General features: G+C 40.5%; 1 protein-coding gene across 1 annotated transcript in view; it reads right to left on the minus strand.

The window, feature by feature from the left end:
* Positions 1 to 20,805, minus strand: part of MCCC2 (methylcrotonyl-CoA carboxylase subunit 2) — a 37,289-nt gene that overhangs the window by 11,906 nt on the left and 4,578 nt on the right. The window contains exons 4-11 of the mRNA XM_069962826.1: positions 19,888 to 19,989; positions 18,379 to 18,506; positions 17,599 to 17,711; positions 16,548 to 16,661; positions 9,224 to 9,288; positions 5,413 to 5,512; positions 4,245 to 4,340; positions 773 to 845 (exon numbers count right to left, since the gene is read on the minus strand). Coding sequence (XP_069818927.1) covers positions 773 to 845; positions 4,245 to 4,340; positions 5,413 to 5,512; positions 9,224 to 9,288; positions 16,548 to 16,661; positions 17,599 to 17,711; positions 18,379 to 18,506; positions 19,888 to 19,989 — 791 coding nt within the window. The remainder of the gene's footprint in view (positions 1 to 772; positions 846 to 4,244; positions 4,341 to 5,412; positions 5,513 to 9,223; positions 9,289 to 16,547; positions 16,662 to 17,598; positions 17,712 to 18,378; positions 18,507 to 19,887; positions 19,990 to 20,805) is intronic.

A 20,805-nucleotide genomic window follows, 5' to 3' on the forward strand; every position in this document is an offset into this window, starting at 1 on the left:
CTTTTGACAAGTAACAGACTTCAATAGGTTCAATCTTTCGGTGGTCTGGGTGTTCGGTTCCCCACTGATCACTAGTACACACTAGTAAGAGTGCTTGGCTTGGCACACTCGCTGCAAGAGACAGGCTCTATAGACTTAATGAAGAATCAGTCTCTGATGCTCTAAATATTTAGGTCTATCTATCATTAAAAAGTTCTCATACTAAAAGAGAAGATGTTCATGCAGCTCTAGTCTTCCCATCAAAATGAATGCAGTGGTGGGCACTGTTTTTATAAGGAGACCAACAACATCCATGTGAACAGAGCCTTCGTTAAAGCAGTACTCCACCTGAGATCCCTTCTTCTGCAATGCCCAGGAAGGCAGTGGGTGAAAACAATTACATTCACCTTACTCCCCCAAGCTCCAGCACTGCTGCCCCCACTTTGTGCCACTCCAGTCCCCCAGTGTCTGGTTACTTCCTAGTTTGAGACGGGACTTGGCAGGCCCACTCAGCCATTGGCTCTGCCAAGTCCTATCTCAGACCAGGAAGCGCCGGACACCAGGAAACTGGAGCAGCGGAATGTGGGTGGCAGCGCTGGATTAAGGGGAATTATGTGGATGTAATTGTTTTCACCAACCCCCTCTCTGGGCATTTCAGAAAAGGGGGTCCTGGTCGGCATACCCCTTTAATATTTTAGATGTTAGGCAGATTTTCCCCCACATACAGGGAATAGTTTATACAACTAATCTACAGTAAATTAGGCTTGTCAGTCGCCTCTAGTGTCTTCCATACCTGTAACTAATGTGTCCCCATAAAGTGCTTTAAACTCATCAAATTTGCTTCCATCCACAACCCGAGCAATAACCTATAAATCAGAGGAAAAGTGGAGTAAAACATCACATATAATTTTTTTTACACTACCGTTCAAAAGTTTGGGGTCACATTGAAATGTCCTTATTTCTGAAGGAAAAGCACTGTACTTTTCAATGAAGATAACTTTAAACTAGTCCTAACTTTAAACAAATACACTCTATACATTGCTAATGTGGTAAATGACTATTCTAGCTGCAAATGTCTGGTTTTTGGTGCAATCTCTACATAGGTGTATAGAGGCCCATTTCCAGCAACTATCACTCCAGTGTTCTAATGGTACAATTTGTTTGCTCATTGTCTCAGAAGGCTAATTGAAGATTAGAAAATCCTTGTGCAATCATGTTCACACATCTGAAAACAGTCTAGCTCGTTACAGAAGCTACAAAACTGACCTTCCTTTGAGCAGATTGTGTTTCTGGAGCATCACATTTGTGGGGTCAATTAAACGCTCAAAATGGCCAGAAAAAGAGAACTTTCATCTGAAACTCGACAGTCTATTCTTGTTCTTAGAAATGAAGGCTATTCCAATGCAAGAAATTACTAAGAAATTGAAGATTTCCTACAACGCCGTGTACTACTCCCTTCAGAGGACAGCACAAACAGGCTCTAACCAGAGTAGAAAAAGAAGTGGGAGGCCCGTTGCACAACTAAGCAAGAAGATAGGCACACTAGAGTCTCGAGTTTGAGAAACAGACGCCTCACAGGTCCCCAACTGGCATCTTCATTAAATATTACCCGCAAAACACCAGTGTCAACATCTACAGTGAAGAGGCGGCTGCGGGATTTTGGGCTTCAGGGCAGAGTGGCAAAGAAAAAGCCATATCTGAGACTGGCCAATAAAAGAAAAAGATTAAGATGGGCAAAAGAACACAGACATTGGACAGAGGAATACTGAATCCAAGGATGAATCCAAGTTTGAGGTGTTTGGATCACAAAGAAGAAAGTTTGTGAGACGCAGAACAAATGAAAAGATGCTGGAAGAATGCCTGACGCCATCTGTTAAGCATGGTGGAGGTAATGTGATGATCTGGGGTTGCTTTGGTGCTGGTAAGGTAGGAGATTTGTACAGGGTAAAAGGGATTCTGAATAAGGAAGGCTATCACTCAATTTTGCAACGCCATGCCATACCCAGTGGACAGCGCTTGATTGGAGCCAATTTCATCCTACAACAGGACAATGACCCTAAACACACCTCCAAATTGTGCAAGAACTATTTACAGCAGAAGCAGGCAGCTGGTATTCTATCGGTAATGGAGTGGCCAGCGCAGTCACCAGATCTGAACCCCATTGAGCTGTTGTGGGAGCAGCTTGACTGTATGGTACGCCAGAAGTGCCCATCCAACCAATCCAACTTGTGGGAGCTGCTTTTAGAAGTGTGGGGTGCAATTTCTCCAGCTTACCTCAACAGATTAATAGCTAGAATGCCAAAGGTGTGAAATGCTGTAATTGCTGCAAAAGGTGGATTCTTTGACGAAAGCAAAGTTTGATGTAAAAACAATGTTATTTCTAATACAAATCATTATTTCTAACCTTGTCAATGTCTTGACTCTATTGTGATTTTTCATGGAAAACACAAAATTGTTTGGGTGACCCCAAACTTTTGAACGGTAGTGTATACACCAACAGCTGAAGGCAACTTTTATTCTAAATTTTTTACTTTATTAATATTTCTTTATTAAAAACTCTTTGGAGAAACCTATAGTACTAGAGATAAGCGAATTAACACATAGGCAGCCCTTGATTCCAGAGCAGATGTATCCAGGCAGCCCTGGAATCAAATGGCGATAGTCTAGGTTCTTACGAAACCAAAACTTATCGTAAGTTCATTCATCTCTAGTTGCAACACCAGTTTCACTTGTCTCTTGGTGTCAATGTCATATCCCCACAGACAAAATGCATACAAGATTCATGAATACCTTAAACAAAGTCCAAAAGAGACGATTATCAAAATGTGAGAAATAAAAGCAGTTTCTTGTTTCCCCGCTGAGGTACTGAGCTAGAGGTATTGTTCAGGATGAGTACACAATTAGCCTAACAGGTGTGTTTTTATAGTTGTGTTACAGTTGCAAGTCGTGTGTCAGGTGTCAGTTCAGGTCATCAGACCCTTGGCAGTAATATAGACGTAAAAATATATCTGAATGAGGCTAGTCTGAACCCAGCCTAAGTCATGATTTCATTCAATTCAACATGATTTTCACTAAAGCTCAAATCTATCCAATTATTTGGCAGGGATATCTATTTTTCGACTGGGCAGAAATAAATTAACCAGATTGTAAAAGGAACTTGTAGTTCAAAGCCACTGTACATTCTAGACCCCCCTTTCATTACTGACTTCTGCTTTGAGACAACCCCCCCCCCCTTTCTACAAGAGTGTAATTAATAATATCAGAAATTAAGACAACACAGTAAGGAACAGCTTCCCTGCAGGGTATGTCTACTCGGACAGCAATACTAATAGGGAGCTGTGAAGAAAACATACTGATGCTTTGAAAGCCCGGCAATAGCTGTTCTCCATGTTATTGAGGCAGCCGAGACAGATGAAATTACACATTTCTGTCTGCACATGAAGCTTCAGATTTCCAAATGTCAAGTTTTTTTTTTTTGTTTCTACCTTAATTTCAATCATTTTTATATTAGCCTTGCCCCATTGGGATTGTAATTGAAAAAACAGCAGGATATTTTCACACCTAGTTAGGAGCTCTGAAGTACTCTGGACAATGTAAGGCATACAGATTCAGTCACATAACATTGCAGGTTTATAAAGCAAGGAAGAAACACCAAGGGCTGGGCAGTGCTCCAAACAGCTTTACCAGACAGAATACTACATTAAAACTGCATGGGAATGAAGGTAAGAGACACACCTTCCACCTCAGCGCCCCGTACACAATAGGGAGCCACCAGCAGGTTAGAATCATCTAACCTGCTGATAGTTTCCCTTTAAGGACAGGTTCACACTACGTGCAACACCGGCTGTTCTGTGGCCTGGCAGTGTCACAGAACGGCCGGTGTAAGTAAAGTTTATACCTCAATACTGGCTGGATGAACTTCATTAGTGCTAAATTGAGATGCGAGCGCATCCCAATTCACCATTGTCGCACTCTCCATTATGTGAACTGTTAGTGTTGTGCGGCGGCTATTCATTGAATAGTGGCCGCACAAAACTGACATGTTAGTTTTTCATGTGGCCGCTAGGGATCCCGGCCGAAGTGTATACACTCTGACCAGGATTCCCTCTGACTGCAGTATAACATAACTTTTCTATTAATATTAATAGAAAAGTTAAATTGTGTGAACGTAGCCTAAAGCAGTATTTCCATTTAAAACATTTATGGCATATATGTTAGGATAAAATAGTTTAGGTTCACAGCAATACCCCTTTAAGTTTTATTACCTCTCGGACATCAAAATTTTTCTTTAAATTGTCACCAACAATCCCATACAGTTCATCTGCTGGAAACAGTGGATCTTCTGGCTTTTCAACAGTCACCTAGATCAGGTAAATTAAAACATGGCAATAAAAAAAAAATGCTGAAAGTCATAGCACTGTAGCCTTGCAGCGCTGGGGTCCTGAGTTCAAATTCCACCAAGGGCAACATGCAAGAGGTTTGTACGTTCTCTGTGTTTGCCTGGGTTTCCTCCCACACCCAAAACATACAGATAGGTGAATTTAGATTGTGAGCCCTAATGGGGCTATGGGACTATGTTAAGTGCTGCTGAACCAGTTTGCGCTATACAAATAATTAATATTAATAATTATTCACAAAAAGAATTGTTGCAGATTTCCACACTGAAAATACAGAGAGAGAAGGTAGTAGTTTTCAAAAATCTTATCAACATGTGGGCCTCAATCCCTGCTCTATGTGAGCAAAACAGTCTCATAAACTTACATTATGCGGCCATCTCAGTCATGTAACAGAGCCAATAGAGAACTCACTAAGTGCAGTCTTCTCTCGGTCACCCAGCTTTTCCAGCATCTTGTAATCAGCATCATGGAGATCACCTAGCTTTCCAGCATCTTGTAGTCAGCATGATGGAGATCACCCAGCTTTCCCAGAATCTTGTAGTCAGTGTGATGGAGGTCACCCAGCTTTCCCAGCATCTTGTAGTCAATATGATAGAGGTCACTTAGCTTTCCCAGCATCTTATACTCCGTATGATGTGGTCACTAAGCTTTTACCAGCGTATTGTAATCAGTGTAATGGAGGTCACCCAGCTTTCTAGCATCTTATACTCAGTATAATGGAGATCACCCAACTCTCACAGTATCTTGTAGTCAGTATGATATAGGTGACCCAGTCCTCCCAGCATCTTGTACTCAATATTATGGAGGTCACCCAGCTTATAAATGGTCCTAACTGTAAGGTACATTCAATGAGTGCAATATAGGGAATATTCCGAAAAAAATCAACACAGATGACAAGCCACAAACCAGCAAAACACACCCACAATAGACCACACCCCACATACTATGCCCACTCATCCAAGTGCCCTTGGAAAAAAAAACTTTTTGCCAACTATGTACAATTTAATACATGAAGAGAAGATGATATGAAACTTACATCTAGATTCTTTTTATAGTTTAGGCTTCTCACTGCTTTCCGAGCCAAGTGAAGGGCATGGCTGTCATCTACTGCATAGTGGTCAGTAACGCCAGACTTTCTAATTTAAAGTAAGAATATTTATGATAATGATGATGATGATAATAATAATAATATGTGTGTTTATACTTCTAAAACTGCCTATTTTATTCTGTGTGCCCACTGCTTCCTTATAAATGTTTATCTGGCACTCTGCAGTCATTAGCACTAAAGTAATGTCACTGCAATGCGCCGCCTCAATATTCATGAGGAGGTGGTAGACAAGCGGGGCGGATCAGTGCACTGTAGTACCCCTGTCAGTTACATCTTTGCTTGAACTAATAAAGTAAATTGATATTTATTAAGTCTTTTAATAGCCAAACATACAAGGCATGGACAGGCCAGGTGTCTCTGTGAGTAGGTTACCACTCTGGTAGGACCTAGCTGGCAACCATTTTTATGATATCCATATCCTGTCACTCTCCCTCCCCCACAAACAGTAATACGTAAATAATTTTCAGCTTTCTACTCACTTGCAGTCCCCTGCTATAAGCTTGCAAACTTGGGAGTCTAAGTAGTCCTCTCTATTATATCACTGAGATTAGTAGTCCTCTTTATGTGATAGCACGCTCAGTTTGCAGGCTTACACTGAGGGCATGCTACAGAATAAAAAGATAAAAATTACAGACTCTGACCTGATGTCTTTTAAACTATTTACTGATAATTGAAGGTTATTTGGGATTTTTTGAGGGACAGAGTCCATTTAGGAACTAGAAATGAATATTAAAAGACATGCACAGGAAAACAGCAAGGAACAAACTCCTACACCATTCACTTATAAGATTACCGTAATAAACATTTTTATTTTGTGTTTAAGCTATTATATGCCTAATTCTTATCCATGGTTATAATATTTTATGATAAAAATTGTATAGACTGTGTGTCTGGGGCTGATTTACAGGCTACTTGCCCCAGATAAGGCAAATAAGTAACATTGAATATCTTTTTAAAGGGAAACTAACAGCTGGTTGGAAGACTCTAACCTCTAAGCTGTTATGTCCCCACAGAGTCGGGGATGCTAAGAATGTACTGTAGGTCGGTTTCTTACCTTCATCTTTAGCCTTAGCAAAGCTTTCATAAAATCTTCATTTTTACAAATATGTAAATTAGGTGGTTTGATGGAATGGGGGCGGTACTATAGCCTTCAGTGTACCGATTCACATACACCCCACCCCCCAAAACAGCTGCAACTTTATGAATATTTAACTGGCACTCTGCAATGATCAGCATCGGAGTGACGTCACTGTAGCGCGCCACCTCTATATGCATGGGGAAGCAGCAGGCAGACAGAACAGTGCACTGAGAGCGGTAGTCCCACCCCCAGTGCACCAAACCACCTCATTTACATATTAATTAAACTGAAAATGTCATACAGGTAAGAAAATTACCTTCATTCTCAGTTTCCCTGGGAACAAAAAAGCAAGTTAGAGTCTTCTAACCTGCTGTTAATTCCCCTTTGAAATGGCATCTGTCAAGAAATGGAATATATTAGACAGAAAGTTTTTGATGTTGATGTGTTGGAAGAAGGAAACATGTACCAATATAAAGACCAGAATGAAACTGATGGTGCCAAACAACTGGGTCAGATCATCAAAACAGACGATCTTGTAGGTAATTTCTGGTTTGTTGTGGTTACTGTCCAAAAGTGGTCCAGGGAGGGACAAATGTGAACTTTAATGGGGTTATGGATGCCCAGGGTTCATTGATGTGTGTGGAGCAACAGCTAGTTCATCTTGTCTGATCCCACAGAAGGGCTACTGAAGATAGCTAAAAAAAAGTTCATGCTTGCTGTAATAGAAATTGTCAGAACACACAGTGCAAAGTAGCTGGCTGTGTATGGGGCTGCATGGCCACAGACTTCTCAATATGACCCATGTCTACTGTCAAAAGTGCCTACAATGGAATGATGAACAAAAGCACTGGATTATGGAGCACTATACAGTGTAGTCCGATTAATGCCTGTAACTTTCATGGGGAAGACGACAGAAGGCAATGTGATGCTCTGGGCAGTGTTCTGCCTCTCACCACCATGTACATGTACCTCATACCGAAACAAACTGTACAGACTAAATACAATCCCCTTTATGGTAGTGCTATTCCCCACTTACTGCCAATGACCATTGCCCCTGTACAAATCTCCAATGTCTCCAGTTCTCTATCTGAGCATCCCTGGGATGTGTAGAAAAAACACAAATCCATTCCCTGGTTGCCACACCTCCCAACCTACAGGAGAAGTCCCAAGGCAGGAGGGTGCGAGAACAAAACTAAGTAAACTTACCTATCCTTGTGCCCAATAGTGCCGCTCCAAGGTCCAGCTGACAGCTGCCAGTGTTCTGCAGCTCTTCCAGCTGCAAAATCATGTACCCCACTGAGTGATTGATGCGGGGGACCCCTGCCTGGCTGAGCAGGCAATCACTGTGACGGTTTGCCTGCTGATGGGCTGTGACGTTGTAGCTGGAAGAGCAGGGTATGTGACATACACAGTTTCCAGTAAAAAAAAAAGACATCTGGCGGCCACCAGCGAGACCTGGGAGTGGCGCTACGGAGGTGGCTGAGTATATTTTCCAGACACTCCCCTGCCTGCCTCCATTTTTTTTGCATTTGGTGGGGCTTCTCCTTTAGAGGATCTCCTACTAACATCTTGGTGTAAGGGTTCTTTTACACACACATATATTTAACAGATTATTGAAGCCAAAGCCAGGAATGGATTTTAAAAAGAGGAAAAATCTCAGTTTTTCCTTTATGACCTGTTCTCTGTTAACAGTCTGTTCCTGGCTTTGCTTTAAAAAAAACTGTCAGATAATCTGTGTGTGTAAAAAGGACCATAAGATCCCATAGGACACCTTCAGGAATCTTATTGAGTCTGTGTCTTGATACATCAGAAGTGTTTTGTTAGCATGGGGGGAGCTTACACAATATTAGGCATGATATGGGAGATAGACAGACATTTACTGATGACTGGTGGCCACACTGTGAAGAAGAGATTTTGTGATCTGGAACAATATCTGAAAGGTTCTGGCTATAGAAGAGATCACTATTAATAATGTATAACATGTCCTGCACATTCCTTCATGCAACTGGACAACACAACAGATTGCTCAGGGCAAATTTGTAATTGAATTTACTGGTGACGACAGTAGAGTTACGAATTCAAGTGTAGAAAAACAGCAAGACAATTGCCGAGCATAAAAAGAATGTGGCTATATAAAAGAATTACTACCTAATATTATATTATGGCACCTAATGTTCTCAAACTAGGTATTGAGAACAGACTTCATAAAACAAGTCACTGCTAGGAACGGGTCAGAGTAGAACAGCTATACGCACAGATACATTTATAACTGAGGAAAGAGGTCTGTTCTGCCTTGGTCAGATGATTTTGGCTCCAACAACTGTATTATCACCGTTTCCATGAATTAAATATCTAATGCAAATTTCTATCAGTTACAACATGTCCCCAAATGCAACAATGTGGATTGCTTGAGATTGACAAATGTGTTGTATAGTGTTTTACGATGAATGTTCAGGGGACCTCTTATAAATGTGCCACCATTTTATGCTGGAAATTATCAGAGGAAGATTGCATTATTCTGCATGGTTTATTTCTGGATATCATCGTAAAATCCAAGGGTAATAAGAATCATATAAACAGTAAACCAGAAAGCCTGTATGTTTATTCTGATGCCATATGAAGCTGGTGAGCAAAATAAGGTCAATCTATGTGATACCTTACCTACAGTGTAAATCTGCCCCTCCTAAATCTTCAGCAGATACCTGCTCCCCAGTAGCTGCCTTTACCTGTAACAAGAACAAGATATGACAACTTAGTTTACCAACCCTGTATACAGCTTTTCAGTGTATACAAATGTGCAAATCTAAGATATAACATCTTATAGTTTACCAACCCTGAATACAGCTTTTCAGTGTATATAAATGTGTGTGTATATATTTTAAAGGAAGAGTATCTAATCAAAGGGAATGTGTAATCAGAAAATGACCACTGATCAAATCAACTTTTTATGTTAATCATATTTTTAACTATGCCCTACTATGTATACTTAAAGGAAATTCTAACATGTTGTTTTGTACCCATAAAGCACAGAAAGCTGAGAATGAAGGTAATCTTCTCGCCTTTATCCTTGGTGCCATTTTTTGCAAAATTTTTACTTTAATCGATATGCCAATTAAGTAGTTTGGTGCACTGGGGGCGGGAGTACTGCCTTCAGTGCCCCGATCCATGACGCTCTGCAGGGTTGTCACACCAGTGGCTCATCACTGCATGAATATTCAAAAACTGGAATGGTCTGATTGGGTGGATTGGGGCATTGAGGACTGTAGTACCACCACACACACACACACACACACACACACATACACACACACAGTGCACCATACAGCCTAATTTACTCATTTACTATTGATAAAAATAAGGATTTAGCAAAAAAAAAAAGGCACTGCACTGAGGATGAAGTTAAGAAAATTTCCCCTGCTAGAGTATGAATATTCATAAAGGGGGTGTTCTTGAAAAGCCAAGCCCCCAAGTGCACCATTTTAACCACCCAGCAAGGAAATGTTGGACTTTGGACAGCCCCCTGTGCACCGAAATTTGCATAAAGTTGTTTTTTAGCTATATCTAGAGAACAGCTGACTAGATTTTTTTTTTATCACAAACATATTCAGGCTCATTGTAGTACACATGGTAAAGAACATAAATACAGTACAGTACAGAATGCTCCGCATAAAGCAGTGTTGGCCTACAGACAAGAGGTAAAGAGGAGTATAATCACCAAAGCTGTCGAATGTGGATATGAGTAAACCAACCACATGTGAATATAAAATCACAGTCCTCACCAACAAAAAAATGCAATAGTTCAGATGGCATCAGTAAAAAAAAATGCAAAAGTGGTATAAAGAAAAATATAGAAGATGAGTAAGAAAAGAACCCTATAGGCTTCCTGAAACCTTTAGATCATGGTCAAATTGTGTTCCCATTGAAAAACAATATACATTTGCAAATGTGCCAAACATAGACACTTTCAGACCACCTTTTAAACCAGCAATCATATAATAGTTAAAGGGGTTATCCAGCGCTAAAAAAACATGGCCACTTTCCCCCTACTGTTGTCTCCAGATTGGGTGAAGTTTTGAAACTCAGTTCCATTGAAGTAAATGGAGCTTAATTGCAAACCACACCTGAACTGGAGACAACAGTAGGGGGAAAAGTGGCCATGTTTTTGTAGCGCTGGATAACCCCTTTAACCCAGTGATAGACAGAGGGAGGAGAGGTATGGTTTGGGGTAAAACAAAAAAAAAAAAAAATGTTGCTAAAGTGTAAACACCCTCCTATAATTGGGGATACGGTTGTGTTAAGCAATTAGCAATGACATTTAAAGGGGAACTACAGTTAAGAAAGTTTTTAGCCCGTTTAATCCCCACCCATAATGTGAGCTTATATTCTATTCTATTACATTATATGTGTCTGCAGCACATCCTGACTCACACCCTGAAGCTGCTGAAAATCCTCACTTCCTGGCCTACTCTGTTTTGGCTCCTGTGTCCTTCCCTCCCTTCTGAGACAGAGGTCACATGATCTTTGTCTCTTCTGTTGCCAGGCAAGCTGTAACACCTCATCTGTAACCACTGCCCACCACTGACATCACACAGTGTTCACCCGGCCAAGGGCGGGGAAACAACAGATGTAGTTTCCCATCTGGGTGCCATGATGTAAAATTGGAATCATTTGTAAAAGTTTGAATCGGGGTCTATGAAAAATGTAGACAAGTGAAAAGGGGGTCAATTAGTGGGGGATCAGTGAGTGTACCTACTGTATATGGTTTTCGTTTCTTTATGTGATTGCTGGAGTTCCCCTTTAAGCTGATGTTAAATCAGGGATCTTTAACACAGCTGGGTAAATGGGCTGCGCACTAAAAAATATCATATTGGATGTTCGAAACAATACAAAGTTATTGTTAATCAATTAGTTATTTGCCCCGATATAGTAATATATCACCTGTGCCTCCATATAGTAATAATGCCCTCTGTGCCCTCGTATTGCGATAATGCCCTCATGTCTCCATTCAGAGAAAAAAAAAAAAAAAGAATACTCACTGTGTGACTGAAATGCTAAAAATTACACTCTATCGTATGTCTTTCTGCTCTTTACCATCTGCAACCAAATTCCATCTACATGCCTAAGAGAATATATGATATCTGCAAACCCAGGCATCTGGTGGCAGATGGTGAAGTGAGTAAAGAAATATAAGGAAAGTCATTTTAGTTGTATTTCAAGCCTTGAGGTGATCTGCAGGTTATCTCTAGGTTGCATAAATTATACATCCACATCCCTGTATAACAACACAGCACTGGCATTCAGGGTTCAAGGAAAGCAGGAGTTCACATTGTGTTTTGTGTTTACACCTCACTAGTTTCCATTTTATTATTTTGCTACGTTGCTAACTTTTTTTTTTTAAATCGGAAATTTCGCACAGGCAGGTCAGGATGAAGATAATTTTTTGGGGGGGAAATTTGTAATTTTTCCCTATGCAATTGGGGTGGTTTGGTTCACTGGGACCACTGCACTGATCTGCCATTGCAGTCATGCCCCTTCTAATTAATATTTATCTGGCGCCACCAGCGATGACCACCAGAGTGATGTCACTGCAGGGCGCCACCCCAATCTTCATTAGGAGGGACAGGCCATGTTAGTCCCAGTGCACCAATCTGCCTCATTTGCATAGGGAATAAAGGTCCTTTTACAAGGACTGATTATAGGGAAAATATTGTTCCTAGGGACACTCTTTCCTGATAATTGGCCCGTGTAAAACAATCAGATTGGATCTTTCGTGCAACCATTTATATTATCACCATCAGCCAAACATCGCCCGGTGTTAACGCTCCAGATTGTTGGTGCGGCTGAGCTGCACAGTTATTCGAGCCTTGTAATGGCTCATCAAACATCAGCAGCAGTAAGGGTCCCCATACACTTTATCATTATAAAGTGTATGGGGATCTCCTGAGATAAGAGTGAAATGTCACTGCCTGACCTGCAAAGAAAATCCACTACCAAAGCTGTCTGGCTGCAGCATACCCCTCCCCAGTTCCAAACATTCAGTGTATGGGTAAGACAGGAATGACGGCCCATGTAAAAGAGGCCTAGATTCGCATTGTGGATCCAACCTAACAATACCTGTACAAGTCATCATGGTGGATGCATTTTTCAGTCTACCACTAACAGGTATAATTTGCTAATCAATTAATAGAAAACTTTAGGCTACGTTTCTATATTTGTGTTCAGGGTCAAAAGTACTACCACATTTCTTAACCAATAGCTGTATAATGTTGCCAAGTTCAAGGAGGGGCCGTTACACAAAGGGGTTTTCCAGGAAAAAAATTTAAAAAGCACACAAACAGAGGGCAGGGGGTGGTGGAAACATACTAATCAAGGGATACTTAGGCTGCGTTTACACACACAGATTTGTGTGACAGATTTTTGAGGCCAAAGCCAGGAACAGACTATAAAAAGAGAAAAGGTCAAAAGACTGAGATTTCTCTCCTTTTCAAATCCATTCCTGGCTTTGGCTTCAAAAATCTTTTAGATAAATCTCTCTGTGTAAAGGCACCATAACCCGTCCCTGTGCCCCTGTAACACCACCCCTCATAGTCCCCTCCGGTAGCCTGAATCTCCGAATCTGGAAATGTCACAACCTGACTCAGAAATGCCTGCTCAGCCAGTCAGCAAGTTCAGGCAGGACACATCTGCAGTCACTGACTAGCTGAGTGGATGGTTCCTGCCGTATTGTGACGACACAGGAAGCTGGGAGATGAGACTGAAGGCTGACAGCAAATGGTGGTGCTGCGGGGGCATAGGGACAGGTGAGTATCCCTTGATTATGTTCCCACAACCCCTTTGTCCTCTGTGATTTACATTTGCTCCTAGTTGAAAGTTTGCTTCATCATCTATTATGTAAATGTCATGTTCCTTTTATTGCATTTCAATAGCCCAAACAATGGGTGCATGATGTAAAAACTCAATTACAAAAGGCACACACAAACACACCAGATTTGAAAGAATGTCAGACTTTGCCAAACTACCGGTTTTGTGTGTATTTTTCCTAAGCCTGCATCTGTCTAAGACTGGATGAAAGAGGGATTCCTTGAGGTCCCATTACTGCTCTGTATCGATGGGCTTCTCTCCACGAGTTTTAATTGAAGTGAATGTAAAAATCAATCTGCAGGTGGCTGTAGTGACCCTGCTATTTCCCCTGAGCACAGGGCCACGCAAACATAGGAGGATGATGACAGAACCATGACTCATTACCACTTAAAACACATTCAACAAGAAAGTAGATTCAATCGATGGAATTCTTGCATATTTATCACTGTGACAGAGTTATAGATCTGTTTAGTATTTACAGCGCAACAAGTTTTCCACCATGACCCCAGTTGCGTGCATTGTGACAAAAATAAATAAAAAAAATAGACTGTAGTCTGCAGAGCATTTATTTTCTTCATAATGGCTCAAGCTTAAAGCTGGACACAGGAGTAGGGGATCAGGGGCTGTATACATACAGTTGATATTTTACGACAGGAACTAGGCTAGGTTCACACGGCATTTTTGCATTCTGATAAAATTGCATTGTTTAGCCTTTAAAACTAACCTTTTGTGCATTGTATTTGTTTCTGTGTTTCTGCTGGAAATACGCCTTATTTTTCATGATTTTTGTAATATGCTCATATAAGCCTTACTCCAAAAATAAGCTCTAGTTACAGTCCATTAAAAGGGTACTTCAGCAAAAAAGAAAATTTCATTTCAAATAGTGTCAGAAAGTGACAGAGGTTTTTAATTTACTTCTATTAAGAAATATCCAGTCTTATAGTACTTATCAGCTGCTGTATGTCCTGCAGGACGTGGTGTATTCTTTCCAGTCTGACACAGTACTCTCTGCTACCACCTCTGTCTGTGACAGGAACTGTTCGGAGCAGCAGCAAATCCCCATAGAAAACCTCTCCTGCTCTCCAGACTGGAAAGAATACACCACTTCCTGCAGTGCATACAGCACCTGATAAGTACTAGATGACTTGAGATTTTAAAAGTGTCACTGTCGTTATAACTTTCAAAATTGAACTCAACAGTAAGTTTGCAATTTACACTCATTATTTTGCACTTCGTGTTTTCTTACTCTTTTTTTTTCAGAAACCAGGAAACAGTCAGAAAAGAGGAAGTCCTGTGTATCACAGAGGAGATCCTGAGTTCACAGAGAGAAGGCAGTCATGTGACTGATGGACACATTGACCTGTGACACTCTGTAATGGCCGGAATTCCTGTGTTTAGTCTGTTTTTTTCAACCAGTCAGAAAATCTGCCCTCAGGAGACTGGACCTGGATTTCTGGTAAGCTCAGCTTTGTATTACAGCATGATAACAGAATAAATAATGAACGTATATGGCAAACTTGCTTTATTTCACATCTACTGTTGATTTAGAAAGTTATATGTTTATGTTTGAGTACTCCTTTGAGTGTCCAGGTAGCTATACATGTAAAAAAGTAAATAGAATAACAGCAGGCCATATACAATAGGGCCTTTATCAAGGAAAGTAGACACTCCCAAAAGAATCGCACTCAAAATACCCCACAATGATAAGGGTTGGCCAGCACCAGGCTTTCACATACAGACTGGGTAGTCTTGTTGGCATCACTCCACTCCCATGTGTTGCTTCTGTTCACCAGGGGGAGCCAATCAATACACTCTGCTGCAGTGGAACACAGCTGGAACAGCAAGGGACCTGATAGTGACAAGCCTTCGACAGACGTGACACAGATCTGTGGGTAAGAACCCATCCAACAGGGGTATTTGCCAACTCTAATTGTTTTGGGTCTAAGGGTGAGGGTGAGGGTGATTTTTTTGGCCTGCTTTTCTTAGCGATAAAAATAAGACATCCCTGGTTGAGTAAAGGCACTATTACACGGAACGATTATCGTCCTTTACGGCCAACAATCGTCCAGTGTAATTGAAGGCAACTATCAGCCGACATGAACGATATTGGCTGATCGTTGCTGTCGTTTGTCTTTCAACATGTTGAAAGACAAACAACAATGATAGCAGCGATATGCTGCTGTCGCTCAGTGGAGTAGGAGCGGTGGCAGAGGACTGCCTTTATCCTCTATGGGCTGCCCGGACGATCTAGCGTGTAATAGCGGCAGCAGCAAATGGGGAACGAGGAGCAAACAAGCGCTGACAGCGCTCTTTTGCTCCTCACAGTCGCTCCATGTAATAGCGGCTTTAGTGTTAGCAGTGATTAGTCTAATGTAAACAGCAATTTAAAAAAAAAATCCAAACAGGTTGTGTATCCTGTTGCATAAATTTACAATGCACAAAAAATGTTATGTCAAGAGACATAGGGACAAGCTAGGAAGCTTTATACTAGGGCTAGATGGACAATGGAAGTAGACCGTGCTGGCCCAGTCAAAAGAGACACCTTCTTTTCACTGAGCTTTAATCCATGATTAACAGCTATAGTGAGCAGACAGAAAACAGCTAGAGCGGTTGTAGCTGCTAAGCAAAGACACAATGGGACAGTATTTTTAAAATATCGGCATGGGAGTGGAGCTGCAGAGGCATGTACTCACACTGCCCCACGCCCTATTCCCAGTCACATAATTGCCAGCACTTACCATACCAATTAGCATTATGGGTTAGGAGGAGGCAAAGTGAGTAAATGCGGATATAGCTTCACCCTCATGTCTACTTATTGGGTACAAGGATCTATATTTGCAGTGACAAGGTTCTGGGGGGCAATTTACAGATGGAAGATTGCACTGGGAAAATTATTGGTGCTCTTGAAAAAGCAGATTTTTTTTTTTGTCATGTGACTGAGAGCACAAGTATATATAGACTGCTTTTTTAAGTGTTACACTAAGAATATTTTCTTTCACTTTCAGACCATAAACTATAAATGTCATTGCCATTTACATGCATTCATATTAGGAACATGATTTGTTAAATAACACCAGAATTTTTCTATCATATCCTCTATTATGTATTTTTTAAAAACACTTACCAATGGAGGTCCGCCTAAGAAAATGGTTCCCTGTTTTCGAACAATGACACTTTCATCAGCCATAGCTGGCACATATGCTCCACCAGCAGTGCAGGATCCCATCACCACTGCAATCTGCAAGCAAGGTCCAAATAAATATTATGCACTGTAGGAAAATCCAGGACAAGCTAGCCAAAACGCAAAGGAAAGGAAAATAAATCTGAAATGGAAACATTATAATATACAGTCCATTGGATCATCAACAGATACTGCTATGGGAACTGCTGTTCCTGATACCTCGTTCTGTCAGAACTTTTTGACCACCCCTTCCCAAACTTATGCACTATGGTATCAACGCAATTTGTTTACAGTGAAAAGTGGTTGTACTTTTACACCTGTGGGACTCTGGGCAATGTTTGGTATGACCCCTCTCACTGTATGCACTGGCAGCCATCCATCTCAGTATTACTCCTATACCCCCAACCCCGCCCCCTGTGTGAGGCCATTGCTAGTGTGAAAATGCTAGAGGAGGACCATGTTTCTAAGGACACCTTAATGTGGTGACATGCTACACTCTGATCAAATAGTTTGCTTAGATCCTCATTTTTTAATATCTATATAGCAGGTTTTTATTGTGTGCATACCGGGGGGAGCATATTCAGTAAGCACTTGCAGCTGTGGGTTACTGTTGCACTTTTGTTTTTTTTCCTGAACTTAAGCCACATGCAGCGTGCAACCTACAGTGTGAACAGATGCATAGAGGTGCTGCTAATTTTTGCTTCCTATTCCCCTGTAGTCAACTACCCTATACTCCTATACTGCGTGTATGTCACACAGACATGTCATAAGTTTCTTTAAATGAAAGTAATATCACTGTAATTTTTAATGCAATGTCCTTACTGCTTAGCTCTGCTCAATGTTCTGCTTCTGGTCCTGTGAAATTATATTGCCTTTGTATTTCTGTAGTAGCAGTAAGATCTGCATTTTATCAGGTGCCATATTAAAGATATTTGACTGTATATGCAAAGATACACAACAAAGGTGCACAATGCAGAGTTACTTGATAAATCACCTGAGAAATTCCTTGTGATGACATCCTTGCCTGGTTGAAGAAAATTCGGCCAAAATGATCACGGTCTGGGAATACATCTGCCTGGCGAGGTAGGTTTGCTCCACCGGAATCCACTATAAATAAAATTTATGTCAATATTTGATAAGATCAACAGGAAAAAAATTTTATCTTTAATATCACTTGCAGCAAGGTGAAAACCTTCCCCTTAGAATTAAGTCTACATTAGTATCGTACCATAGGTCAATTAATTCAGATTTATAGTCAAATGTAAAAGCTCTATGAGAACAATGACACTGGGAAGGAATCAGCGCTACTTTATTTTGTGTTCTGTTATACAGACGCATGTTTTTAAAACAAAACTTTTTATGCAGGATCATGTTCACATTTCAGCATGAACATGCTTCCCAGAAAACAGATACATACATGATGAAACTATAAAGACTACATTATTTATTCACACACAGTGATCTAAATCATCTGTATTCATAAAGTTATAGTTAATCGGTTTTCTATTTTTGTCCTTCTTGTTTGCTTGAAGCCACCACTAAGCAGAGATTAGAAAGATCCAATTTTCATATTGAACTGAATAGACAATAACATTAATCTAGTGGCAGCTGCAATTAAAAGGAAACAGCAAAAAGTCATATAAAAAGAGATATTATGTATCATTCAGCAAAGAATATTAAACCCTAAAAAATTACATGATGTTGAAAATTTACAGGGATGCAACAAATTGTAATATGCAGTAATGAACTGCACCTAAGTATAAATCTATCTTACCTAAGTATACACAAGGTAGGTGGTTCTGCATAGCGATCTCCTGTGCTCGGAGGTGCTTCTTGACTGTTATAGGATAATAGGAGCCTCCTTTCACCGTTGCATCATTGGCTACAATAAGACATTCTATTCTGTGTAAAAAAAGAAGCAACAAAGTTACATAATAATATGGTCATATTAAAACCAACAAGGTATTAAGAATATTAGGGCTCTAAGCCTATGGTAATCTAGCAGCTTGGCATGTGTTTAGGTCACAGCTTGGGCCATGAAATACAACCAAAGTGTGTTCACACATACAGATTTTTGGTTACAATTGGTGAAAACAAAGCCTGGAAGAATTTAAAAATAGGAGAAATCTCAGTCTTTTCCTTTTTGACCTGTTCTCTATTCATAGTCTGTTCCTGGCTTTAGCTTCAATAATTACATTGGAAAATCTGTTGGTGTCCAGACACTTAAAGTGTACCTGTCATTAAAATCTAAATCAACAGTAGATGTGAAATAAAGCAAGTTTGCAACTTACTTTCATTTTTTTTTGTTTGTTATCATGCTGTAAAACAAATCTGTACTTACCTGAAACCAGGTCCAGTCTCCTAAGTTAAAAAAAGAGACTAAACACATGAAGTCTGGACAGTACAGAGAGTCACGGCTCTGTGTCCATCCACCACATGACAGCCTTCTCTGTGAGTGCTCAGATGGCCAGTGAAACACTGGACTTCCTGTTTTCTGACTTGGAAAAGAAAAAAAAAAGTCAGAACACAGAAAGTGCCATGTTTCAACTAAAAAAAAATAATGAATGTAAATTGCAAACTAGCTTTATATCACATCTACTGTTGATTTAGGTTTTAAAAGTTATAACGACAGTGACACTTTAAGGTAATGATTGGCCATTGTGTGTAAATTACAGGCATGTGATTGTTTGCAATTCTCCCAGACTGGATTTTTCGAGCGAAAATTATTTGTTTACCTGCAGATCACCACGTTTTAGCATGCTTTAAAATAATTGATAGTCAGATGCACACTCCCCTTTGTAAACAGATGTGCAGCCAACAATGATGATGGTAAAGGGCTGCAACAGCAGTCCAGCTATCACTTGTACAAGCACGGATCATATGAAGACAGTGAACAAGTCATTTACAGAACAATGTTATCCATCACATACACCCCCTATATGGACAAGTAACTGCCCTATAATTGTACATTTTTTATCTGCAGTCGGGCTCCATAGACTTATATTAAGAGCCAAACTCATCACGTGACACAAAGCCGGGAGAGGACCACGCTTAGCCACAGAAATGTCAAAAGTTTTTCCAAACGACAGTGAAGCTTTAAGCATAAATCCCCTGATAGACTGCCTTGAAATTGTAATTGGGTGTGTTACAATAACTACAAATCTTGAGTCTGTGCTCACACTGCGGTTTCTGCTGCAAATTCATGACAAACCCACAATGTGTGAACACAGCCTTCAGCAATATCCACAGCGAGCTTGTATTTAGATTTATGGAATCCACTTACCCTGATACACGACCAATGCCTGTGATTAGTCCTCCAGCTGGAACCTCTTCATTTCCATACAACTGGTAACCAGCAAACTGAGAGAATTCCAGGAAAGGAGACCTAGTATTATGATAACATTTTTAGTGTTTCCCAACGAAGAGAATGGGGCTGGGCTTTTTAAATTATTCTATGCAACGGATGCAGAGAGATCTCACTATCTTGACTTTTTCAGCTTTAACATTTTTTCGACAGACAGAATAGTGCAGCAGATCTGCTATTATTTGCAGCCATACTTACTAGAATGCAGTTGTGGGCACCTTTAAGCCACACCAAGTGTAACAGAAACCTGACAAGACAAAACCTAAAGCCAGTCTGAATTTGATGTATTACTCTTGGTGTGGCTAAAAGGTGCACCACAACTAGATCCTAGTAAATATGGTTTTGTCTTCAGAGGATGGGGCTATGATTTTTGTTAAGGAAACTGTTGAGGATAATGTTTCTAGAACTGTTTCTGTGGATACCTGCTGTGGCACGTGTAGTTATAATGCTGCTGTATTCTGCATTAATCCCAGCAAACTTTTTAAGTTTATGGGAATAAAGGTAATGCACAATGTTGTAAATGTAAGCCATGGGAATGACGTACGTCCAGGAGCTGAGCCCATCCCATTCAAAGCATGAAACTAACATAAAGATCACACCATGTTACAACTCTCAGGATTGGAGAAGACTCTGCCATAACTATCAGCAGGTTCGTACATACAAACCTGCTGATAGGTACCTGTAGTGGCAGAGCTACTGATCTGGGCACGTCTTCCCATCTCCCTCTGTGTCGCCCTTTCTGAGTAGTTAGAATCAAAGGCAATATGTAAATGAGTCCATTTGGTGCACTGGGGGTGTTCTTCGGCCTGCACTGGTAAGAAGGATTGTACGAGCTGA

Source organism: Dendropsophus ebraccatus, chromosome 3 (genome assembly GCF_027789765.1).
Source record: "Dendropsophus ebraccatus isolate aDenEbr1 chromosome 3, aDenEbr1.pat, whole genome shotgun sequence".
Classification (NCBI taxonomy): domain Eukaryota; kingdom Metazoa; phylum Chordata; class Amphibia; order Anura; family Hylidae; genus Dendropsophus; species Dendropsophus ebraccatus.